Source organism: Anser anser, assembly GCF_964211835.1.
Source record: "Anser anser genome assembly, chromosome: 3".
NCBI lineage: Eukaryota > Metazoa > Chordata > Aves > Anseriformes > Anatidae > Anser > Anser anser.
The window spans coordinates 104591028-104617350 of NC_139722.1; the positions used below are offsets into that span (position 1 = coordinate 104591028).

At 37.2% G+C, this 26323-nt stretch overlaps 1 protein-coding gene across 2 annotated transcripts in view; it reads right to left on the reverse strand.

The window, feature by feature from the left end:
* LCLAT1 (lysocardiolipin acyltransferase 1) overlaps positions 1 to 26323 on the reverse strand; it is a 98495-nt gene that overhangs the window by 41888 nt on the left and 30284 nt on the right. For both annotated transcript variants that reach the window (XM_083831250.1, XM_083831251.1), the window contains 4 exons: positions 23409 to 23577; positions 21686 to 21884; positions 13727 to 13873; positions 5521 to 5637 (listed from right to left, as the gene is read on the reverse strand). In XM_083831250.1, coding sequence (XP_083687376.1) covers positions 5521 to 5637; positions 13727 to 13873; positions 21686 to 21884; positions 23409 to 23573 — 628 coding nt within the window. In that variant the 5' untranslated portion in view covers positions 23574 to 23577. The remainder of the gene's footprint in view (positions 1 to 5520; positions 5638 to 13726; positions 13874 to 21685; positions 21885 to 23408; positions 23578 to 26323) is intronic.

A 26323-nucleotide genomic window follows, 5' to 3' on the forward strand; every position in this document is an offset into this window, starting at 1 on the left:
TATCTGACAGAAAACTGGTGCTTGCTCTGAGATGATGCCAAAGTGTGCTCATGCAGATGTTTGCAAGATTTGGTAATCATTGATGGCTAGCACAATTCTGGAAGAAGTCACTCTGCCCTCTCCCATGCTCCAGCTTACAGAGAGAACTGTCACTGCCTGCAGCAAAGCATGACAGCGTCCCCTGGATTTTCTACATTATTGAATTTCACAGACCTGCCCAGTGACAACAGTACATTTTTGAGCAAGGTCTTTGGTTCGTTTTGTTAGTTTGTTTTTATGAACTAATTTATTATGAATTTTCTTCCAAAACATAAAAGGCATACAAGCTTCAATTTATATAGAGATAATTTTCTACATCAAAGGCTATGCTACTTACTGCACAGGTTCCAATTCTTATGAAAGTACAATTACAGTTACAATGCCAAACAGTAAAGCTTTAATACTGCATTTTCAGCTAAAGAATTGCTCTAAGCTCTTTCGCAGCAGTTCTGCAATTTCTAACTATCAGTCTTACTCATAAAATGACTCTGGGAGGCACACATACACAGAGCAAAACAGCTTGGGAAGAAAGAATTTCCTTGCATTGAGGAATGATGCTTTAGAGTTGTTGCTTAATCTTTGCAAATCTGGCGGACATACATGTGAAATCAGTTGATTGAGGACTTCATGTGGCCACTTATACCTTCCTATTTTCAAAACAAGGTGGTTTCAGTTGACACATGCACAGAACAACCACAAGAAATAGGTCAGAGCTGGTCTGAGAGGCTGCACTGCTTAGCAGTGCTGGTCAGTGTACAGGCTCTGGCCTCACAAAACCCACAGAGATTTTGGGTAGTGGCCCAGTGTATCATTCTGGGAGTCAGAAATCTGTTCGATTATAAAAAGTGAGGATAGCTTTCATTAAAACAACAGATCTAGACCTTACTGCGATGTGATATGGGTCCTTTCTATGTACTGCATCTCTGTTAAACAGAATACAAAGTGGGCATGAACATGAAAACTGCTGAAGACCTGATTTACTGTTGTTCCATTGGATCAAATAAAACCTCTGATGGTAATTGAGCAGACACTTCTCTTCTCAAGACCTGCATGCCTCACTCAATGCTTATGTGAAGAGGAAACAAACTTTGCGTATCAGAGTAGGAATCACCGTATTTTATGCACTCAGCCATACAGCCCTTAACCCTAACACTAACCTGCCTAAGCATTTTATTCAATCAAGAGAGTTATTACGGACCCACATTTCACACCTGCGCCAATTTTCCATTAAAAAACACAAATATAATGCCCTCTGAAATTAGTATTATTTTGATTTACATTTGATTTACATTTGAAGGAATGAATGACATCCAGGTATTAAAGACTGTTAATAGACATATAGTAAGTATCAAAAAGAGGTCAATTAAAATTTAACGTTGACAGAAATGATTGCCTGCAAAAGTATGAACAATCTTCTAACGATGCTTTAAAACCTTAGCTCTGTCTTAACACTTACTGTTTATTTAGTCCTGAGAAAATACTTAAAAGCCATGAGGCAAGTTTAAGAAAACATTCATAAACTACTTTTTTCTCTTGACAGACTATTTGACTACAATTACAGATATTATGTCAAGATAATATATGCAATTCAATGAATCCAGACAGTATTGAATCAAATTCAATGGTATCATTTTCAATCTCTTTGAAACATAATACTAGAGACGTGTGAACTTTCAACATAATTTGAAATGTTAGGAAAACTTTATGAAATACAACCAGGCCTGAAAACCTATACTTAATTTCTGATTAACTTTCTTGACCTTTCAGAGAAGGATCTTAAACCAAATCATCAAGAGCATTACATAAACCAGAAGTGGTTTTAATTAACCTTCTTAAAGGCATGCTTATAAAAGTATTGTTTAAATTTTTGAATATTTCTGTCATTTTTCAAAATCCCACAGGTTGTAAAGATATCCCTTAATCCATGTTCTGCCAAAAGTAACTCTATGCGTGACATCTATTCTGAGTCTCAAGCTTAAAAAAGGGATTTGATAAGAATTTAGGCAATGATCAAAGAGAGGTATATAATGATGACTTTAAAAAAAAATAAATCATGACCAGTCTTAATTTTGGTGTCTCGAGTTAGTTTTCCATTGCTTATTCACATCAAAACATGTTGTGACTCTGTATTTCCAAAAATGCTCTCCTATGCTCACTACTTCTTCTCAACTCTTCCTTGCCAAGCAAGGATTCTAGCAAGGAAAAACCTACCAGCAGGTCCTTATTCTTTTTAATAATCTCAAACTTCTCCCTTTGGCAGGCAGAATAACCAATATGTGGTAAAGATCTGGAATTACACTCAAAGAAATGCAGCAGAAAGCTCTAATAATAATCCAGTCTGTTTGGTGGAGGTTACAGAATCACAGAATCACAGAATTGAAGGGGTTGGAAGGGATCTTGAAAGATCATCGGGTCCAACCCCCCTGCCACAGCAGGTTAAGTAGATATATATTCTTTTAGCTCCCATAATCTCAGAAATGACTTAGGAACCACCTTAGCAGCATTTAATAATTTAATTTAATCAGGTAGTTGAAATACTGACCATAGAAGAGCGAGAAGAAGGCCAGAGGAATTTGTGTGTTCGTTATCATTAGCAAAAATCAATTTTCACAGCTCAGAAATTTTTGCCACCTATGGAGAGCAAAGGACTGATAACCACCAGGGTTATGTTGTTAGTGTTTAGCTAGTGCTTCCTCTAGGAAGCAACTCCCTAGCTAAGATACAAGCAACATTTAACTGAAGGTTATTTTTTCCCCCAATTCTTCATTTCCTATTCAGAAGGGTCGCTAATAGTTATTTTTAGGTAATAACAGGTAATTCTATCTATGCATATTAAACAGTGTTCTTGTCAAATTATTATTTTTTTTAACATTCAAAAAGCAGTTAAACTTCTAATGACATTTCCCCCCCTCTCTTCCTCAGCCTATTTTGGGAGCAAAATAATGTGCTCAGACCTAAAGTTAAGACACTTGAGCCTTAGAAATGGAAAACAGCCATGAGACAAAATGTATTCACAGGAGAGCTGCAGGGCAATAAGTTTGTCATCTGGACATAAAAATACTTTCAAACATGTAAACATGATGTTCAAGGCTCCACCGCTCCCTCATCCATGTTAAAGTCACACACACTGCTTTCAGCTTGCTATTATGAGCAGTAAAAAGGAAACAACTCTATATTTATCATTATTGGTACTATTGCAGCATGATGACAGTCCTGAAACAGGGACAGTGTAAACACCCTATCCTTAACAATCCTGAGGTGGTTTTTTTTTGTTTTGTGTTTTTTGTTGTTGTTTTTTTTTTTTTAATTACTGCCGGTATCAGAAATTAGAATTGTAAGAAAGGCACTCAAGTAGTATAAATAATGAGTCAAACCAGAGCTGCATGATAATGCCAGGTAGCAATGCTATGTGCCATCTATATCTGTACAGATGACCACCTGGACATCTACATTTTACATATAAAATAGTGTATATATATGCAGGTCTGTAATACTCTAAAGTGTTTTAAAGTAAAGTGACTACATTTGGGTTGTCCATGTAAATAAAATATTTCCACATAAATGGTCCATATCTGGCACACTTGCAAGCAATTAAAGAAGAAGTCTCAAATTAATAAATAATAATTTAATATTTTAAAATGCTAGTTGAACTACATTCTCAAACTTACATTACTACATAATACTCTACAGTTGTCATGTTTGTAGCTTATAATGCCTATTATTGTACCAAATAACTAGTGAATTCAATGCTAGAGGGACATTAATATTTCACATAATATTTCCCTGCCTTAAAGAGAAGTAGAGCTTAAAGCACTGGAAAGCCTGGACAAAAAAAATCTAAGAATGTTTTTGATTTTTTCTCCAGCTTTGTGATGCATAAAATTAGCTAATCACCTTCAAATATTTTCCTTTTTATAACCCAACAGCCTAATTTGCATAGATCTCTCATACAAGAGACAATCTCTGCATCTCTCATACAAAAGAAAAGTATTCTTATAAAATTAGAAAATGACTGTATAACCATAAAGCTCATTTCTGAGGTAAATATAGAATCTACTATTTTTTAAGTTGATAATATTTCGGGTTGAAAACATTCCTTTAACTTAAAATTTATTCCAGGCTAGAAATATTATTATGCAATAGGTTAATCTAGTGCTGAAAATTTTAAGTAAAACAACTTTTTGAAATTTCATGTATGACAAATTTTTCATTACAGCAAATTAATAATAAACATTCAAGATACAGGAAAATCTAAGATGTCCGCTGAATGTCAGATGGTCAAAAATGTATTGACTATATCTATGGTCAAACAGATACATAGTCCTTTACAGAGTGTGTCCAGTTGGAGAAAATATCAAAGTTTTTGGTGTATCTGTTCAGTAGAAATCAGGCAAAATGCAAGTCAACTCCACTTCTAAAAGCCAAGCAAAGATTCTAGCAAGGAAAAACCTACCAGCAGGTCCTTATTCTTTTTAATAATCTCAAACTTCTCCCTTTGGCAGGCAGAATAACCAATATGTGGCAAAGATTTGGAATTACTTATCCCAGAAGAACGAGCCTATAAATAAGTCACTTTATATCTACTGTACATGTTTATTTTCTTCAACCATGCATTCATATATACTATGAATATTCACTCATCTGTATTTGAATCGCTGCCATATCAGTATGGTTATAATGGTTACACTGTTATGGCCTAGAGACTGGCAGAAGTCTCATCAAAATGCCCATTTCCAGAACAACCCCCAGATGTTTCGTTCTAACAAGCAATTGCACCTCTATACTCTGTTCCCTTGATATTGGGAATTGGATTCACTCTCTAACACCAGACGAATACAGGGATGGAAGATCATTTCTAGGTAAAAAGCAAGTACCACACGTTCTCTCACCCACTGACCTGCCAAGCAACATAACTCACATTTCATACAGCTTCTCCAAATCACCATTGCCTGGAAAAGCTAGCAGCACTGGGCAGCTGACTTGCTGCATCTGCATGTTGCTCAGCATTCCCCTTGTCCATTGAACACACCAATGTGTCCTCTCTGCCCTCAGAAAGATTTTCCTCCTGCTTTTGAGAGAGGGCAGTGTAGTACACGTCTGCATGACATACGACTGAACCCTGCAACCACCCTGTTGGGATTAAGGAACGGTACAGACAATAAGGCTGAAATTCCTTAGGTTCTTTTTCACTATTTTCCTGGGGTAGACTGCTAAACAAACTACACTATTTAAAAAATGCAAAAGTATTGTTCTTGTATGCTACATATCTTGTGATGATATTAGTATCCTGTATCAACTCTCTCAAATCTCTCCACGTTACGATCATTTTAAGTACGGTTGCAAACAAAACCTTTTTTGTGTGATCAGTATACATAAAGCATCTCTGAAATCAAATCAAGCAGCCTTGTGAATATCAACTTCTACAGCTGTGGTGAGAGCAGTTATCTTAAAGAAGTGTATACAACCACCGAGCAGGATTACCTTCCCGTAGACATTCCACCACAAATGTGAATCCTGTAGTTCGTGGATGTAAGACGTACTCATATTTTCGAAGTCCGTTCTTTTCAGCAAAGTCATTACTGCGGGCTTTGGTACTTTCTGAAAGAGAGAATAAAAATTACCATTTTCTATTAGTGTGTATGTAGACCAAGATTTAAATATAATTCTTATATGACAGCAGTTCACACAGCACAGATGTGAAACAGCTTTTCAGACAGAGGCAGACTGCAAGGTGCTTCTGGTTAGATACGTATTTTGGTATTATGAAGAGCAATGTGGATTGCAAGAAAAGCCTTTTTACCCTGTTATTAAATCTCAGAAAATACTTAGAAAATCTTTCATATTTACGAAATGCAATCTGAAATCTAGAAATTAAAATTTAATCGATCTTCCTAGGCTTCAATACCCGTTTTAAAGTGAAATGTGTTAATGAGTTCACTAACTTTTTTTGAACTCAAAGGCACGACATACAGCAATATAGGTTTGACATTATGTATAGAAATACCTTGAGTTCAATGAAAACTTATTTTGGAAAGAAAACATTAAATGGAGGAAAACAGTTAATCGAACACATTAAAACAGTATTTTACTCCTTCATTTTGAGCTTGATATATGTTATTTATCGCCCTGTGCTGCACACACATAACCCACTTCAATTTTTTGACCCAGTGCCCAGTGCCACAACACATCCTTCTTACTATACGCACAACACAAGCTAGGATCTGGAAAGCCACCTGGCTAAACCCCCTGACACATGGATATCAAAACTCTGGCAGAAAGAATTCTCTCCAGAGCAAAACAAATAAAAGTTTTTAAGAGCCAATTCTTACAACTGCTTACAGAGCCCACTAGGGCAGGAAGACACAGACACCAAAGTGCTTTTTCTGAAGACAAGCGGAGAGGAAGCAATTTGTGCTCTCATACAGAGACTCTTCAAAGCAAAAGTCAGCAGCCAAAAAGCCTCTGATGGCTGCACTTACCCCTTCACTGCGGGTACTTCTGCACCTCATCTTGGACCGAAAGACAAAGGACACATACAACGTTCCCATGGTAACGTGAAAAAATTCAACTTTCTCAACTAACTTCTTTAATAACTAGCTTTTATATAGACTCCTACAGATGTTGTAAAAGATGAAATCCCAGCAACGTCTGTGGAACAAAATCATTGCCTAAGCAATATATAATTTTTCTCCAGGAGAAACAGCTCAAAGTATCCAGAGTTAACCTCAACAGAGATGAAAATAAACTAATGGAAAAAAATACTGTTGCTTAATAACTTAACAGAATTGATACTTATAGGTAAGCTCTTTTCCTTGCACTTATCATAATTTTTCCCTGTAAAGGAGCAACAGCACATGTGGACAAATCAGCAACAGCAGTATGATATGCCTTTTTTTACATTGATCCATCTTTCTTTTTGCCCTAAAATACAAGAGCTCTTGGATTTACTAGCAAATGTGGGTCTCTCATAAAGTAACAGCTACCTATGAATAAATGCTATACCATAGCAGTATACTGAGGAATTTTTCCACTGTAACCTATTATTAACTGTACAAGGTAACACGTTATATATATGCTTTTTATCCACATAGATTATCCATAATAAGATTATCTGCACAGTTCTCCTGACCATGTGATTTGGAGGAAAGGAAAACAGTAGGTAAGCAATTCAGTAAAGAGCATCCAAAGATTTAATTCTTACCAAATTGCCAAAATGTACAAACACTTGAAAATATTGCCTCTTTTAAAAGCATTGTTAAAATTACAGAATGTGAGATACTAAAATTATAGATGGCTACATAAATTAATCTTTTCTTGGGCATATGCATTATGTCATTCATCATATGATCAGAGTATCTGTTTTTGTCTGCTAGACGACTACTACTTCATTCAATTTTGGAAACGGACTATGGTGAATCAGTGAGGGAACTTGCCTTTAGGATCCCTGCTTCTTATAGCAAAACTTGAACAAGGAATCATAATCAAGGCTTGGAGTGGCAGAGAAAGGGAGAGCAATCTGGTAACTATTAAATGTTCCACCGAAAAACTGGATTCTACCTCTTAACCATAACTGTATTGTACTATTAGCTCAGCAACCTAAACTCTTTATGAAATTACACTGATGACGAGGAGTTTTCCTTTAAAAAGCGGACAAGTCAAAAGCTCCTTTCCAGATTCTGTGGTGATTCAAGTACATGCTTGAAATTAATTTATAGCAAAGTTTTTAAGCTAATGTGTTTTTTCTTTCAAAGGACATCCAACTTCTTCAAATTGGAACATTTCCAATCTGCAAATCATGTCAGTCAAAGCTTTGAGATGTAAGTCTATATGTCCGCTCAGTAGAACTGTATTTCAAAGGGCAGGATAAAAACAAACTTCTTGGTGTTTGCAGAACAATCCTATTTGCACCACAGGAAAAAAAAATAAACAGGCAGCTTATTTTTCTAAACAAGAACTAATTTGCTCTGTAAAAAAGCTTTGGGACCTCCATTGCCCATTGTCTTCAAACAATCATCTTCAAATATCCTTATTCACCTCCTTGTACTGGAAAAAACTCACTGTAAACATCCGTAAACATCTTCCAAATTTCCTTTTATTATAATTCCTTTCTAAAAACATAAACAGCCAGACAATGGTGTTCTAGCCAACACTATTCAGCTACTTATAGACAGCTACAAGTCTATGGGGCCTGATGACATCCATCCCAGGGTCCTGAGGGAATTGACTGATGTAGCTGCCAAACCTCTCTCCATCATATTTGAAAAGTCCTGGCAGTCAGGTGAAGTCCCCAGTGACTGGAAAAGGGAAAATATCACTCCCATTTTTAAAACGGGTAGAAAGGAAGACCCGGAGAACTACAGCAATTTTGGAAGGTTGAAGGGTTTTTGATGCTATCCTGAAAGGACAGGATAGACTTTCACTATAGCAAAAAGCAAGCGTAATACTCTTCCTCCCCATCCTGCCTCTCCTGGCACTTGGAAAAACAAACAAACAAACAAACAAACAAAAAAAACCAGTATGTTATTCTGCTAATATTTATGTACAAATGTACTGACTGCTATCTTACCTGGTGCAAGCACCTTGATGCCTACTGCTGCTTGGTATCTGAGTGTGAGACACCAGTGCCTAAACGTTATGGGGGGAATTCAGAGCAAGTCTCCTGCTTAGTACAGGGTTCAACAAAAGGCAATAAGGTGGTTGTTCCACATTATATGAAATCTAGAGTTTAGAAAACTGATCCAGGAAATTAGAAACACGTTTATATCCTCCCCTCCTCTTTATACATAAAGAGAATTTACACAACAAACTGCTCTTTAAAATCTCTTAATCAGTAGACCAGGCTATACTGTCAACGCTATAGAACTTGTGTAGATGCTTCAACATTCTGCAGTCAAGACTGCAATATTTGTAGGCAGAAGAGTAAAAAAAAAAAAAAAGAAAAGAAGCGTAGGATGCCTTTGCAAGTCTGATGATGAAAACACTTCCTTAAAAAGAGGAAACGTATGTTCTGTGTTTTGCTTCCAGCCAATTCTAATGCAAATTGCATAAAGCAGCTCTTGAAGCAGGGACTGGAACTGAGCTTGATTTAGGTGTCTCTAATCCCAAAAGGTCACTAACATTAGTTGGCTAAGGGTAATGTTCTCTCTTGCTCCTTCACTCAGAAAAAAAATGAGTAAGCATTGCTTTCTAGAAACAAATATTTCATTTTTTTCCTCTGTAATTAAGCCAAAGTAAATCTACCTCCTAAGTTTTTACTCATCATTGCTATTAGGCCCATTTTGCATTTCATTTTAACTCCTTGGTTCCATTTTCTCCTATAAAAAGAAGGACTAAGAAGAATGATCTATTTTTATGGACAAACTTCATTTATAGGTTTCAAAAGTAATACAAATTCTAAAGGCAAGGAATGTCCAGCAAGATTTCAAATGCTAATATGTCCAGTGTAACTAGGGGTGTCTGCTACCTCCATCTAACAGCTACGATAGTGCCACATTCCTTTAGCTTTATTGACAAAACAGGCCAAACATTCAATGCCATGAGGAATTCATTCTCTTTAAGAGTCACATGAAAATCCTGTATGTGTCAGATATGACCCTTATTAGAACAGCTACATACACACGAATATAAAACCTTCACTACGTTGTTGCCTGGTCCTATTATTTAGGTTAATAATTATGTCACGTGGTAACTTTTAAAATCTGCATACTATGCAGTAATTTCTGTGACTCTTAAATGAATACTTAGCTCAGATTTTTATACAGGTACTCCTACAAAAATATGTGATAAAACAAGGATGCATTCAAGCCCTTTAATTGTGTTGATACACTGCAAGAAAAGCATTGTCATTTGAAGCCCACTGAAGTCATCTGTTTCCTGCGTGTTTACTGCAGTCATATTTTTCAGTTTAAACTGTCTTTTTCAGCCTGCAGTGCACTTGTCAACTTACACAAAAGAAAAAGAATGTAAGGGTTATAGCCACAACCTCATACTTTCTTCTTTTTTTTTTTTTGCTTCTGTGCTGCCTTTGAAATAACACTTGATTACATTTTTTCCCTATTTATCTAAAAAATTATGTCACTAAATCCTATTAATTGCATTACTGTTTGAAGTTATTGGAAAAGTTCCTATGTCAGCAATTTCATAAAAGCACCATACCTCTGAATTTCATTTGAAGTTTACCAGAGTAAGAAATGCCGCCTAATACATTTCTTTCATCTTCACGTTATAAATCTTTAGGAAGTTAAAATTGCTTTTTAACCCCTGAAAACCAGAGGAGAAAATGTGAACAAATTCATAATATTTTTAAACCAAATTATATCAGTTTATATTTTTAATTTATGATCTAGTTTTGAATTGAAACAAAAATGTCTGGAATTTGACTTTGAAGGATGCCAAAATACAGTAACAAGCTTGATTTGTGTTAGTCTAAAGAATATTGGGATCTACAGCTCCAAGACCTATACCCAACAAAAAGAGAAGTCTGCGTTTCCCATGAAACATGTAAGCAGTACTAATTCACCTTGAAAGAACAAGCTCACATGCTTTTACATATTCATCTTTATCCAGACTGATGTATTTTGCTGGATGTCACCCAAAAGAGTGATGAATTTCCCTCATCATTCTACTGGAATGCCAACTTGGACAACTTTAATATAACTACTTCTAATCAACTCTCAACTGTTTTATTTTATTTTTTTTGGCTACTAGTAGTGACCTGAAATTTGAATATTATGTACTATGTTCTCCTTTAATCTGACTTGTGATAAAAGCACGCAAATACTCTTATGATTTCAAGTACTCTCAAATGATGGTACCAGGCAGTCAAAAAATAAATGTGTAGTCCAGAAATCTCTCGAAGAAAAAAAAAATCCCCATTTATCTATTATCAGAGGTTTATATAGAGAGCTTAATAGCTATATTGGCTCACAGTTACTATTTTAAGAAAAAGTTAAGCAATTGTTTTTATCTGTGGTATTTTCGAACTATTACATGTTAAATAAAACTCTACCAGTGCTTTTCAATGATATTTTGTGCATTAGTAAGGTACTTGAACTTTAATAGAAAAGAGAAAATCCAGCTGCAGGTCTGTGTTACCTTCTAGACAAAATATTGTGTTTCACATCACAACTGCCAAAGTTTGGACTTTTTTTTTCAGCTGTTCCTTAAAGCAAAGAGGTCTGTGCAATCCTGCTTTGTCCACCCGTTCCCTTTAACTTTTGAAGTTACTGACACCTGCCAAAATAGTTTGACAGAGACAAGAGACTCATAGATAATTAAGCTCCACTGAAGTTTTTAGAAAAATGAATGGCAGAACAAAGGGGAACCCCCAATAACAGAGATCTTAATGATGTGAAAAGCTGGCATAAGCTCCACAGGTATTTAGCCTGTTAGGCTTTCGCACAGCATGCAGTTGTCTGTCAGGTAACGTGTTACTAAGGATGAGCCACAGCACATTACGCCTTGTGCTGAGGAGAGATTTGTGGCAATGTCACATGGAAGGAAACACGAAAAAATGAAAAATTGGAGTGAAGAAGTGACCACCTAGGGGTGCAGACATACGCAATGAGGCTTTACTAGGCCAAGAGCAATACAGCCACTTTTTAATGTTACTGCTTTGTAAATTGTTACTACAGAGAGTCTTCTAAGGAACACCTAAAAAAATAAAAGAGTGAGCAAAATGGTTATATTTTAACTTCCCAGAAGCACTATACTTATCGTAGTTTGTTTTCATCACGGCTTCAGAAAGCTAGGCTTCTTTTTAAGCAGCTACAACGAAATACCTTTGATGAATTTAGCTTTAAGTTTGAAGTATTCCAGAATGAAAAGATGACCAACCTATCAGAAATAAGTATCTAGTTATTACTTCAAAGCCTATAAACACAGTTTCCAAATACATTGTTCAGGGTTCGTGATATTACTACTTTTTAAATTTATGTAGCATCTTTGAATGCAAAGTACCTCACCAACTTGAGGTCAGGCAGTGGGCCATGTCATACTTTACCTTTCCTTGAAATCTTTCGTTCTCAAATACCTGAAAACATTATACAATTTATCATCAAGAGGAGTAGATCTATCATTGTCATGTGGTCTCGGAGAGGATAAAAAATTATAGTAGCATAGAGCTGCACAGCAATTCTCCTTTTCAGTGAAGTACATATGGAATATTGTTTTTAATTTTAAGCACTAGAAGAATTTTGTTATCAGAAGTCATTAGCAGAAAACATTCCCTCCATTTCTGAAAAATGTTCCCTATGATACTGAGCATTCATTGAGCACAAACCTTTATTTCTCATTTTAAAAGACAGAACATGAGGTTGCAACAGATGCTAACACGCCAATAAGATAACAGCTCTCTGAAAATCATTTTTCAAAACGTTACACAAATTACATTAAGACATTCTTTCGTTCACATATTGCACAATCATTGATTGGATTAGCTTGCAAAGGGATTTTTGTATTGTCTTCTACACTATTTTAAAATATATGAGCTGATGTTTCTTGTGAAGACTATTACATAGGGATAGCTATTTACTTTGAGAAAAAAGGGGGGTATATGCATGCCTGTCCTTATACATCTTATTATGCACATTTTTTTAATCTTTTTTTTTTTTTTTGCTACTACTTTGTAAATTACTACAAAGTGTCTTCTAAGAAACACCAAGAAATATCACAGAATACCAAGGTGACATTTATTACTGACAGGAACCTAGCATTGTAAACACCAGACAGTTTACAACATCAGAAGCCAGCAGAGCTGCCCAAAAAAACCAGCACCCTACCATCCCAGCCCATCACTCTGTCCTGCAGTGCATCTTCCCTGGACTGCACATACACTTTTACTTACACAGCTAGTCAATGAACTGGGGGAAACCATCGCCACCAGTCAGCAGTAGTACTAGCACTCATCACCAGTCATTTTAATCGTAATTGATTTTCTTTTTAAAGATGATGCTTATCAAATATTGTTGCACACATGAAGAACCACAGAGCATTCATAAAATGCTTTCTTTTATTGACATTTGAGTCTTCTTCAACACTGGTGAGCAGCTTGCTACTGATGCTGCACGACAGACCTACATTAATGCAGATGTTTTACTAAGAATTAAGCAAATATTGTAGGATTAAACTCATTAAATTTACTATTGTGATAATGTTAACATTTGTTTTAGGTCTATTTTCTATTTTTGTTTAGAGTCAAACACAGACAGTTTACATGGCCTAGTGAACAAGTATCTCCATTTTCTCCTCTTAAAACACTGAGCAAGAAATCTGATAGAATCATCAATTGTTATCTTCAATCACCCTTCCATTGGTCTAAAACAATTTGCACTATTCAACCAAATCATATGGAAAATAGGAACAGAAAAGTGATTTATTCCAGGTCTTAAAACCTAATTTTGTCAATACAATGTACAGATAGAACCAATACAAAGCTATTTCAATCACGAGATGCTTTTGAAATATAACAGTTATTTTAGGAAGACTGGCTAGACCTCTCAATGGGACTATGATTGTGCCTATCAGATATATCAGCACATGATCATTAATAACAATAATTTCTACTGTCTGTAAGAACCCACTATTACTCCTGCAATATTAAAATAGTGACTTTTTTGAACTATTACCAGAAAGAAAAGGGAATCTTCATGACTGACCACTCCACAAGAAGACAACAAATGTAGCATACCTGTGAGATCAGTTCCTTCTGGAAAGATAAGGAGCTGTAGTGGTTCATTAATGTCACAGAAATAGTCCAGCATTTTTTCAAAGTGACTCTTGTCATCTTCCCATTTTCTCTGAATGAAAATAAAGGCAGCAACCTGCATCGCCCAGCCTGAAGTTTAAAAATAAATTTTTAGTAGCATTTTATTCCGATACTTCCACAGTATCTGTTATTACAAAATATTTAACAAATTGCATTAGATATATTTTATTTTCCACTCACCTGTCCTCACCTCTGAATAAAGCCATTTAGTTACTGCGTAATAGGAGTTTTGAACAGGAAACAAAAAAATGCAGAATCTAAATAAATAAATCTAATTAAATTTTGAATGGCTACAGTTTTGAAAAACTTAAGTTACCGGAATTAGAAAAGCTTTCTAGAGAGCAAGAGTAGGGTCAGCGATGTCACGAAATGTTTAAAACCATGACCCTCAATGTAACATCCAACACTGATTTCTCAGTAGAAGAAATGCCCCAATGCCCCTTTGGACAAACATTTGAGCGATGCACTACAGCATAAAGTAAAGCAGCGTTATATAGAGATAGTATAGCCCTTAGAAGTACATGTTAATCATGAGTGTTGTGCAAATACTATTTATTCTTTTATTGGCTTTATTACATATACCTTCTTATAATTTTCATTGCTAATAAAAGAAAATACAAAGTTGTTTATCACATTTGATTATATAAAAATGTGACATTCACTGTATTAACATACAAGACAACTGATAAGATTTACAGCTTTATATCAAAATGACAGTATAATGTAGCTACAGTAATATTTAAGACTGCAGCCCAGGGGTCACACACCATTATCTTCAATGAACACTTGTCTTTTTGGCACAATTTTCTATATAATGCATCACATTAGATTAAAAGTTCTGTGCACTAGTTCAGACAGCAGGACAAAAAAAATCAGGGCTCCAGCTCCATCACAATCCCATGACGCTCTCTTCTTCAACAAGGCTCAGAAGTAAGTGGAACATTCATAGAATCACAGAATCATTTAGGTTGGGAAAAGACCCTTAAGAGATCATCAAGTCCAGCCACCAAACTCACCGACCAAGTCCCATCACTAAACCATGTCCGTTACTGCCACATCCACATGGTTGGAGACTCTATCACTTCCCTGAGCGCTCCATTTCAATGCTTGACCACCCTTTACATGAAATAATTCTTCCTAAGATCAAATCTAAACCTCCCCTAGCACAGCTTGAGGCTATTTCCTCCCTTGCTATCATTAGTCACCTGAGACCAGCACCCTCCTTGCTGCAACTCCTGTCAGGTAGCTGTAGAGAGCAACAAGGTCCCCCTCACCCTCCTCTCCTCTTCCCCAGACTAAATAACCCCAGTTCCCTCAGCTGCTCCTCACAGGACTTGTTTTCAAGTCCCTTCACCAGCTTCTGTGCTCTTCTCTGAATGCATTCCAACAACTTATTGTCTTTCTTGCAGTGAGGGGTCCAAGACTTAACACAGTACACAGAAGCTGGTCTCGCCAGCGCTAAGTGCTAAGGGACAGTCACCTCCCTGGTCCTGCTGGCCACACCATTTCTGATACAAGCCAGGATGCTGTTGGCCTTCTTGGCCACCTGGGCACACTGCTGGCTCATGTTCAGCCAGCTGTCAACCAGTGCCCCAGGTCTTTTTCTGCAGGACAACTTTCCAGCCACTCACTGTACTTAGCTAGCTTGTATTTCATCAAAAAACCTGCAGAAAGATATTCTACAGTGAAGCAAAAACATCACAGCTTCCTACTCACTTCTTTGTTTACCACAGTTCTCAGTCTGTTTTTCCTTTAATGGTGATTACATAACATTTTTGTAGTGTATTTCAGCTCCTCTTTACATGGATTCATTTGTATTCTGTTCTTACAAGGAGCATATGCTAGAAAAACATTTATTAAAGTCACCAATTTTTAAATCAACTTCATAAGTATTCGGCCTGGATAATATATTAACCAGGATGTATAATCTCTTCTATATTGGACAGGATCATTAATTGTGCTAATAAAGATTTGTAACCTGTATTGTGGGATCGATACTTCTTATTTTTAAATCAGCTAAGCAGACGAAGCCCACATAACTACAATGCCTTCTGCAATCTGCACCTAATGAGTCTTGGACCCTGAGATAAGGAATGACATCCAGATAACTGAATACTGGAAATGGGCATGAGAATTAAGAAAGAATATGCTCGGAATGTAGTTTCAGCAAATTCATACACTGTGTTTGTTAAAAACCCTTTGTACACAACACAAAATTTTGACCACAAAATCTTATGTGCATCTATGCATATACCATGTGCCCGGTGTCAAGAAGTACCTGTACAGCTTTATCAGATGACGTTACACGTATTTAAACAAATCATTTGCAGGAAAAAAGGTCAATTTTAAAGTAACTGAAATATAACTTACGTAATTTAAATATGCTCTGTTCTGGCATTTAACTGCCTTCTACTTGCTATGATATCTTTTACTACAATGGAGCAAACCCCAGTATTTTAAGTTGAACAAAACAGAGCTTCATTTTCCTACTTATAAGTATGTTATGCAAAAGAGGACACTTTCTCATAGCAATTTTTGCCAAATACCAAATGATGCCAAAACATGCAGTTACTCTAGAGGGTACCAAATCTAAAATTAAATTCATAAAAATGGACACAGCACGGGGGAAAAAAAAACCCTCTAAGCAGGAACAGAAATGCCTTGTAGCATTTACAACTGAGGACACAGCAGGCTCCATGGGACAGAGTGGAAAAACACGTTAGGAAAGTTCTGTGGTCGTTCTGGTATTTTCCGCTCATTCTTACCTCACAACCTAGACTTTTTGTATGTTTTATGTACCCTAATCATTACCCATAAATCAATGTATATAAAAACTGTACCGCGCTAAACCATTTTATTGTTTGGTATCACACATCAGGCCTAAGTTCTTCAGTCCTCAAATTCTCATTGCAGCAGAGGCTGTAAGTGGAAGGAAGGGAAGCAAGCAGCAAAAGAAATGATCATTCGGAAAGCCTGCTGATATTTTCCCAGGTCAGCAGCTCCTGAGAAAGCGTGATTTTAGTCCACAATAGTGAAGGAGCATGGAAGAATCCTCCCTGCCAGACTCCATCCTCTCCCTGCCTCTCTGCAGGCAGCCCAAGGCTTTGAATTATATGGAAGCTCACATAATAAACTCCTTCTAGTGATCCTTCTTTGATAGCGCCATGAACATCAAATTTACAAATCACCTCCGGCTACTAAGAAATCAGCTGCTTGCGTGACTCTTATTTTACTTGCCCAAACGCCCTTCAAGCAGAAGATATATGCAGCAGTATCCCATTCTTACCCTTAGTGGTGGTATATACAAGCTAAGAAGAATTTAATGCAGGCAGTAATGTAATGAAAGGAGGGTTGGTGAGGATGAAGAAAGACAGAGAAAGGAGTTGGGAAGCATCCAGTCTTTAAAAAACAAACAAACAAACAAACAAAACAGGTTTGATTTTATAACATAATATCCATTGTTCTGCAAGCTTTTTTTTTTCCCTCCCTATCTTTAAGTGTGTACCTAATTAGATAAAACATCCCTCATTGCTCCAATAAGAACAGATTATCTAAGAGTAAGATGACCAATAGTAAAGGATAGAGGTTTTCCTCCCCAGCTCCTCCAGCACAGCACCCTGAGCCAAACTATTTTACCATTTATGAAAGTGCAATAATCTTTCAATTCATTCAGCTTCAAAGCCTTCAGCAGAGCATGACGTGAATGTGAATTCCTGCCTTCAGTCAAAATCCTGGTCCATACATCAGCAGCGGAGACACCTACTGTTTGCATGGCTCACTGTTCCACCACATTCAAAGGAGAGAGGAAACCCAGCACAAGCTTGCAGACACATGCCTTAAGCCTTTGAATAGAGTGAAAACAGGCTCCTGCTTTGATTTCCTCACCACAGCCTGTCTGCACTGTGCTGCTGGAAAAACAACACATAATAAGACTTGAGACATGACAGGGGATCCAAGTGGGAAGGCACAGAGGAACAAGAAGAATTCAATAAAGCAACGGGAAAAAATGAAAGCTTTTCCTACCAAGGAAGATTTACAAATAAGCAGAAGGAAGTACCTGCTCATATGCAGCCTGCAGAGAAAGATGCTGCCCAGTTAATTACTGTTTAGTTTAGGACAACATATTGTCCAACAAAAGTAATTACATTTTACTTGTTTGCACAGTGTTTTTTGGTCATCTAAACACTGCTGGGCAATAGGCATTTTCCTGGCACAGGCAGCATTTACTTGACAAGGGAAAAAATATTCTCTTTTTATTTGCAAATTTTTGAGAAATCTCTGATTAGGAAAACATAGCAGAGAAACAGTGAAGATTTAAAAAAAATAAACAAAATAAACAATGCAGTTCCATTTCTTTGCTAAAATTATCTTCTTGTAAGAATTTCACACATTTCTGATAGAATTTCCATGTATTTCTCATAACTAACATTGCTTGAAAAAGTAGAAGCACTTCAGATTTACAAAATGGTTAGCAGTGCAGAAACTTACTAGGTAGAGTACCCAGCCACACTGACCTTTAAATTATTTTTTAAGAGATAAAAAAAATAAAAATGCAGCTTCAAATCTCATGTAATACATACATAATGATACCTGTTCTACACTTCAGTAAGGCTTTATTAGCTCCTAACTCTACACAAAAATACAATACCTACACAGCAAGGACAGCCTGCTTTGAACCAGAGAAATACAGTGTAGGTAAGAATTTCCTTTATTCCTTTAGAACAGGACTGGGAGGGTTTCTTTCCTGGGGTGTATCAGAAGGGGTGTGTGTTAGTAGGTCAAGTGAGGTTCTCCTCCTCCTATACTCTGCCCTGGTGAGACCACATCTGGAATATTGCATCCAGTTCTGGGCCCCTCAGCTCAAGAAGGACAAGGAACTGCTCGAGAGAGTCCAGTGAAGAGCAACGAGGATGATTACAGGAGGGGAGCATCTCCCTTATGAGGAAAGTCTGAGGGAGCTGGGTCTTAGCTTGGAGAAGAGGAGACTGAGAGGTGACCTTATTAATGTTTATAAAAATGTAAAGGGTGAATGTCAGGAGGATGGAGCCAGGCTCTTCTCAGTGACACCCAATGACAGGACAAGGGGCAATGGGTGCAAGCTGGAACATAGGAGGTTCCGCTTAAGTATGAGACAAAACTTTTTTGCTGTGAGGGTGACAGAGCACTGGAACAGGCTGCCCAGGGGCGTTGTGGAGTCTCCTTCTCTGGAGACATTCAAAACCCACCTGGACGTGTTCCTGTGTGACCTGATCGAGGTGTTCCTGCTCCAGCAGGGGGATTGGACTAGATGATCTTTCAACGTCCCTTCCAATCCCTAACATTCTGTGATTTAAATTGTATGTATCTATTGTTGTAGAGAAGTCCTATCTCGTCAGCTACGCAGGAAACTGCCAATGACATTAGAAATTCTCCTTGAAAACCGTCACTGTAGAATAATATGTCATTAGCTGATGACGATGTCATGCAACAAACTGCAGCAGCAGCTACGAGCAGAGCAGTGGTCTCCTGCGGCTCCAACTTGAGCAAGTTGTACCAAAATACTTCAAAGAAAGTTTCTGAAAATGAGACTAATGAAATGTAATACTGCTTTATGAACACTTTACTGCACACAATCTATCAAGCCAAAGCTACACTCTCAGGAAGAAAGGACCATCCATTTTTCTGGGCTTCTTTTTTTTTTTTTTTTTTTTTTTAAGGCTCATGTTTAATCAAGTTTTTTGATATAGTGGAATGCAAAGAATTAATAACTTAAGAACCAAGTAAGTGACTCAATGATTCTCCTTGAAACATTTTCTCCTTCAATTTTAAGTAACCAGAAATAATTGCCTACTTGTTATACAGACTCATTAAACATGATACCTGTACACTCTTCACCCACAAAGGGGGTGACAAGGACTCTGGACCTATTTTCGTTCCTTTGCCCTTCACGTGTCATATATACCACTTCAATCAGTATAATCTTTCGTAGACGTAATTTTTACACCATAGCTGGGATGGTAGTTATGATAACAAAGGTGCAACGCTTAATACTCTATGTCTTTTTAGAGACATAGAAATGAAAGAAAGGGTTGTATTATAAACCTTGTATTACACACAATTTTAAATGAAATGCCTGAGAAAAAAATCATTAGAAAGGTCTGAAAAATGGGCTGAAAGCAACACGGCAATTTCATCTAATATATTTCCCAAACTCAAAGTAAGGTTACCATTAGGTAAAGATTTATTAGCGTTACATTTAGCTGACATATCAATGCTTCCATAATCCTCTATTTTTGAGTATGTATAACTAAATCATGTAAATATATAAACGATGGAATTGGAAGAAATTACATAGCTGTGTTATTTCCAGAAATATTATACCTTGATGACAAATATCTAAAGTATAAATCATAGCTGCAGCACACTGAAACTGTCCAGTTGATTTCCAAGTTACATTCTGGCCTTTAAAAGCTTATAAAATGAGCAAAACATTTATGTCAAAAACCACAGGACGCAGTTTAACAAACAACAACAAAATCTGACAAACACCTACAAAAGGTCTGTCACATAACACAGCAGTGCCATTAGAGTGGGAGAAATTCTGCTCTCACTGATTGGATGAAGAGGGTTGTCTGTTATGAACACTGTTATCTGTATCCCACCAGTATGTACTAACTATGAATTGAAAAAAATCAGTTTCTAAACAACTCTTGACACATTTTTAGGAACCAGATTTTGCCAAGCATATGTAACATCCCAGACTCTGGAGCTGACCTTCCAATTTTATTAAAGGCATTCTAATACTAAGCATGCACACATATAAATGTTTTGTTACACAAAAAATAGGGGATACTTTTGAAGAGATTAATCTTCCAGACTACAATTCTGAATTCCATCTCCCAACATTTCTTTAAAAAGTTGCAAAGGAAGCAGATTCCAGTATTTCAAAACATCTCTGCTATATTATGAAAACATTTATCTAAATATATATGTAATGTTAAAAGAGATGTCTTTCTCTAACGTAAAATTGAACATTAAGCTTGAATGTTAGGAAAAAAGTGAAGGGTGTTCCCTAGTTGCAGCTCTTACTTAGAGGACTACACACCTAGTGAGTAAGTGTAATAAAAGCACAACAGTGTCAGAGGTCCTCCTTATGGGATCCTGCCAAAATGATCTATTCAGATAAATGGCCTGACAAAAGGGAACCATAAATAAGTTTACTCTTTTGACATCATAAATATGATGCATATCCTGCCCAAGCTAGTTTTTATAAAAGGGCAAATAAATCAGAGAGAAATAAAATGCAAAGAGATGCTTTTATTTCAGGTAAGTCTATTCATGCAACAGTTTTTAGTCTATTTAAAATAGTTTCTCCAAATATGTGCAACTCATATCTGTTCCCAACTTACATCATGGATTATTTCATATCCTGTACAGCTTATTTTGGGCAACCAAGTTTGATTTAGAACTACAGCTATTAAAATGAAACCTCAACTTTGCTGTTGCCCACAGTGTTTTTCCTTTTTTTTTTTTTTTTTTAATCTTCTCAATAGTATAGATTGGATAATGAAGAAAAAATGATAAAAGCATGTGCAATATGGGGTGAAATGGCACCAAAACCAAAGTGTTGAAAAATAATTTGAAAAGAATCATAAAATATCTTTCACAATTTTAAAAATGCTTTCAGTATGTAGCCATTTTTTAAAAAGAAAAGCTTAAGCATGCAGTTCAGGTGTCCTCTGGGAGATATATGATTTAATCGCTCAATACACCACATATATTTTAAACAAGATTTTTTTTAAATACTAAGATAGAATTTAAACTTAACTGAGTATGAACAGTGCTGGGTGAAGGAATTTTTAAACACATTTTACTTCCCAGGTGAAGAGTTTAGTGACCTACCAAATCCCGGAATGCTTTTCAGACTGGATTTGAGACAGATTTTTTCGAGTCTGAGGTAGCTGTATCGCAGCAGGCAGTTCCACAGGAACATCCAGTCCATTCGGGTGCGATGGTTCATGATAATGACACTCCTTTCTCCAGGAACAAACCCATCACCAGTGACAACCACCTTGGCACCAAACACCATCTCCAGCAAGGCCTAGAAATGATATCTTAATATTATGACTTCACTCCCAGAAGAAAAGCACATTAGCAATTAATTAGCACATTAGCAATAAAAATTAATTTCAATGACATCATTTCATTTATTCGTACACATTATCACCGGTAAACAGATTTCTGTTTTCTAATAAAAAAGACAGCTTTTCCACAACTACAGTCAGCTGTTTAATGAAAGAGGAAACAATAATAAAATAGCACATATTAAAAAGCATTCTTTTACGATCCATGTCCACTATTAAACTACTTTTCCATGTTTTTTCCCAGAATGTAGAAATAAAAGTAAGGGAACCAGTATGGATCATAACTTGGCAGATGAAGTCTAAGTAGAGAACAGCTGCACAAATAATCTATGGCTCAATACTGTCAGGTCTGAGAAAGTAACTGAAGCTGCCTTGCTTTCTTCTTGGATCCAAATGGTCAATGTGTTTGTGCTTGACTTCCAACTGTAAAAATGGCTAGAATCCATCTACAGAAAGAACAGCTGAGAGAGCAAAAAAATAAATAAGCTTGAATATGGCACAGTGATGTACATCTAAATCTGTACAAGTGTACAGTGCTGCCTTGAAGCCTGGGCCTCTACCCCACAGTTTAAAAACTCATCAGCCACTGAAGACAGTGATCTAAGAAGTGCCATCCCAAAGCATGAAATAAGCCTCAAAACTTGGGAGGATGCAAACAAGAGATACACACTCCCAAGAAATGGGGATAGACAACAGATATTACTCATAGGTATGACTTATGGAACAGGATATCTATTTCTGAGCACTAATACAGCACTTCACTTAAGGGGAAAAAAAATATCTTAAAAGGCATAGAGGAACAGATGAGGCTTTCAGAGAACAAATGAAGAGATGGATCCCATTCATACTTTCCTCAGGAACAATTCAGAGAAAAGCTTTGTTACTGATTTCCAGACTCCTGGCTACAAAGTTGATGCAATGTAAGTGAGGAAGACTTCATTTCTATGGGAAGTTCTTTTTGACCTGAAATTGTCTAATACAACTACAAGTACTAAATTCTAAAAGGATTAAGTATGAGAACAGTGAAGGTTAGGAACAACGTACCAGACAGTAAATTATTTTCTTAATTAGACAGTTAGAGCACAGTTGAAAGCAGGAGTTTATATGAAGACTCATTTAGGAATCTTTGCAATTTAAAAGAACCCTTGTGCTTCCTAGTGCTTCACCTACCCTTCTCTGATTAACATCTGACACTGGATAGAGGTGATATTAAAAGGCTTTTTCAGGAGTACAACCATCATGTGGTGTTAATTTATACGTACATTAAACTGTAGGAGAGGGGGACTGTAAGCAGGCACACAGACAATCTGCAACACAGGCTGAGCTAAAGCCTAAGCCTTCACAGATAGTAAGAAAGTTGAAGCCTGATTAACAAAAATATAATAAAGTTGAATTTTTGTTTTAATCAAATATGTTAGTAAACAGAATACATAGTAGGACTTAGAACAGTTGTCCAGAACTTGGCTCAAACTGCAACTTACCACTGGAAGTGTGAGCCAGGTGGCCACAACACAGTCAGTGATCCAGCGGTACCAGGCCGGGGAGATAAACATCAAAGGTAGAAAAGGACCGAGCATGAAAATACTTCCAAAAAAACTTCCCAAGAACAGTGCAACTACGAAGTATATTCCTTTCCATGACACCATGGCTCTGAAAAACAAAGTTGGCATTATGTTAGAAAAGTAAGCCAATTAATAACTCTTCAGACCCACAAGTTCAGTTTCAGGTAGTATTCCTCCTTTTTTTCATGTCTAGCAACATACAACAAGAACAGTAAAGGCTCCCAAAATGTACTACCTCAGAAGCAGCAGCAGTAAAACAACTCCATAAACACAGTAATTTGTAAGGTGCATTGGGATATTAAAGAGGTCATGTAAGAACCAGCTACATCATAATTTCCTCCACTTATTGCAGTATGCAATTCCATACTGAAATCTTCAGAAAGCTATTTTAAAATGCAAAGGTACAGAAAAGTTGTATAACAGAACACCTGTTACATTAAACTTTTCATCTACTATCATAGAATGGTTTGGGTTGGAAGGGAACTTAAAGCCCATCCAGTTCCAACCCCCTGATATGGGCTGGGACCCCTCCCACCAGACCAGGTTGCCCAAAGCCCCATCCAGCCTGGCCTTGAACACCTCCAGGGATGGGGCATCCACAGCTTCTCTGGGAAACCTGTCCCAGTGCCTTACCACCCTCTGAGTAAAGAATTTCTTCCTAATATCTAATCTAAATCTACCCTCTTTTAGTTTAAAGCCATTCCCCCTTGTCCTATCACAACACACCCTGACAAGGAGTCCTCCCCAGCTTTCCTGTAGGCCCCCTGTAGGTACTGGAAGGCTGCGATAACGTCTCCCCCAGAGCCTTCCCTTCTCCCGCCTGAACAACCACCAACGCCCTCAGCCTTTCTTCACAGCAGCAGCAGACCTCTTCTTCCTCCAGCCCTCTAATCATACTTGTGGCCCTAATCTGGACTCACTCCAACAAGTCTGTGGGGTCCCAGAGCAGAACACAGCACTCCAGGTGCGGTCTCACAAGAGCGTAGTTGAGGGGGAAATCACCTCCCTCGCCCTGCTGGCCATGCTGCTTCTGATGCAGCCCAGGATACGGTTGGCTTTCTAGGCTGCAAGCACACATTGCTGGCTCATGTTGAGCTTCTCGTCAACCAACAGCCCCAAGTCCTCCTCCTCAGGGCTGCTCTCAATCTATTCCCCACCTGTATTTGTGCTTGGGATTGCTCTGGCCCAGATGCAGGACATTGCACTTGTCCAGGCTGAACTTCACGAGGTTTGCACAGGCCCACCTCTCAAACCTGTCAAGGTTCCTATGGATGACATCCCTTCCCTCCAGCATGTTGGCCACATCACACAGCTTGGTGACATAAGCAAACTTGCTGAGGTCGCACTAAATCCCACTGTCCACATCAGTGACAAAGTTGTTAAACAGAGCTGGTACCGTTACTGACCCCTGAGACATGTAACATCGGTAAACTACTAATGTTAGCATTTCCTGAAGATAAGGAAATTTGCTTTTTTATTTCTCCATTTCTTTCTTCTTGCAAAGCCTTGTGTTACAACACTTGCTTCCTCACCTAGTAACGGTCTATATATGACCTCCTTTGGAAACCATTCAAACCTTGCATGACTGATCAGCCATTTTAAACACGATTTCCCTTTTCATCACAACAGGGCTGGCAAGCAGCAGCTGAGATCCCCCTACTATGTCTGGCATAGAAAATTTGTCACTTTTTGAAGTCTGCTGTACTTCAACTGTCCTAATCAGTTATTTTTCAAGAAGCTGATAGCCCTTGGTTTGCAAGTCAGTAGTGAAGACTTGATATAATTCAGTGTCCATGCTAACAGCTAGACTGTCTTATTATAAATTGAAATGTATAATGCATAGAGCTGCTTAACACATTCTGGTAGGATGCTTAGCAATCCTCCTAGCTTTTGTAACTGTTCCAAGCTTTCATAATTTAGCAACTACTACCAGCTATGACAAAGCAAATGTGCAAATATCAGTTCTCCAAATTAGGGCCTAAAAATAGACTGTTTTCAACTATTTAGGACACAGCCAATTGTTTATAAAAAGAAAGGTTAAGTAGAAGTCACTTTTCAGTCACTTTACTGAATTCCTTTTTTGACAGGAAAATTACAAGAGCTCAGATGGACAGGACTTCAGAAGAAAAACAGGAAGCTAGTGTTTTTAATTTAAAATGAGCAATGGAAAAGTAATCCATTAAGCCTTGTATACTGTAACATACATGATTTATCTCAAGTGTGTTTTGTGCCATGTCCATAGCAATAATGTTTGCACAGCAAAGTATTCAAAAGTCAAGAAATAGTAATCCCAGTGTTCCTAGCACATGAACTTGCATCTCCTACATGATGTTGACAAGTAACAGGAAAGCAGCAGCATTTGGGGATACTTCTAGGTTTAAACAATTTCATAAACTGTACATTTTTGGAGGATGGCTGAGAGCAGAGGCTGTACAAAGTTTTCCACGTAAGAATGATACAAGCTGTATTTAGCCTGACTTCTGCAGCATAGCAAAAAAGTAATACTAAATACAAACCATTCACTGATAGCTGGCTGTATCAGAAGAAAAATTTAAGAGAATAATGTTGGATTTAAAAAAAAATCCACATTGTTTACATTCCAAAGCGCACAGTCCACTCTTTCCTGCAAAAAGCAGGACCTAAAGAACCAGCTGGCCACATATGCATGCACGAAATATGGACCAATTTTAACATATCAAAGGATCCCTGACAAGCACTGCACTGAAGAAACAATGTGTTCCTACATGTGGTACTGCAAACCTGGGTGGAGAAAGTCTGACATAAATGTAGCCGAGGATAGAAGAAACCCAGAGAACGACAGAAATAACAAAAAG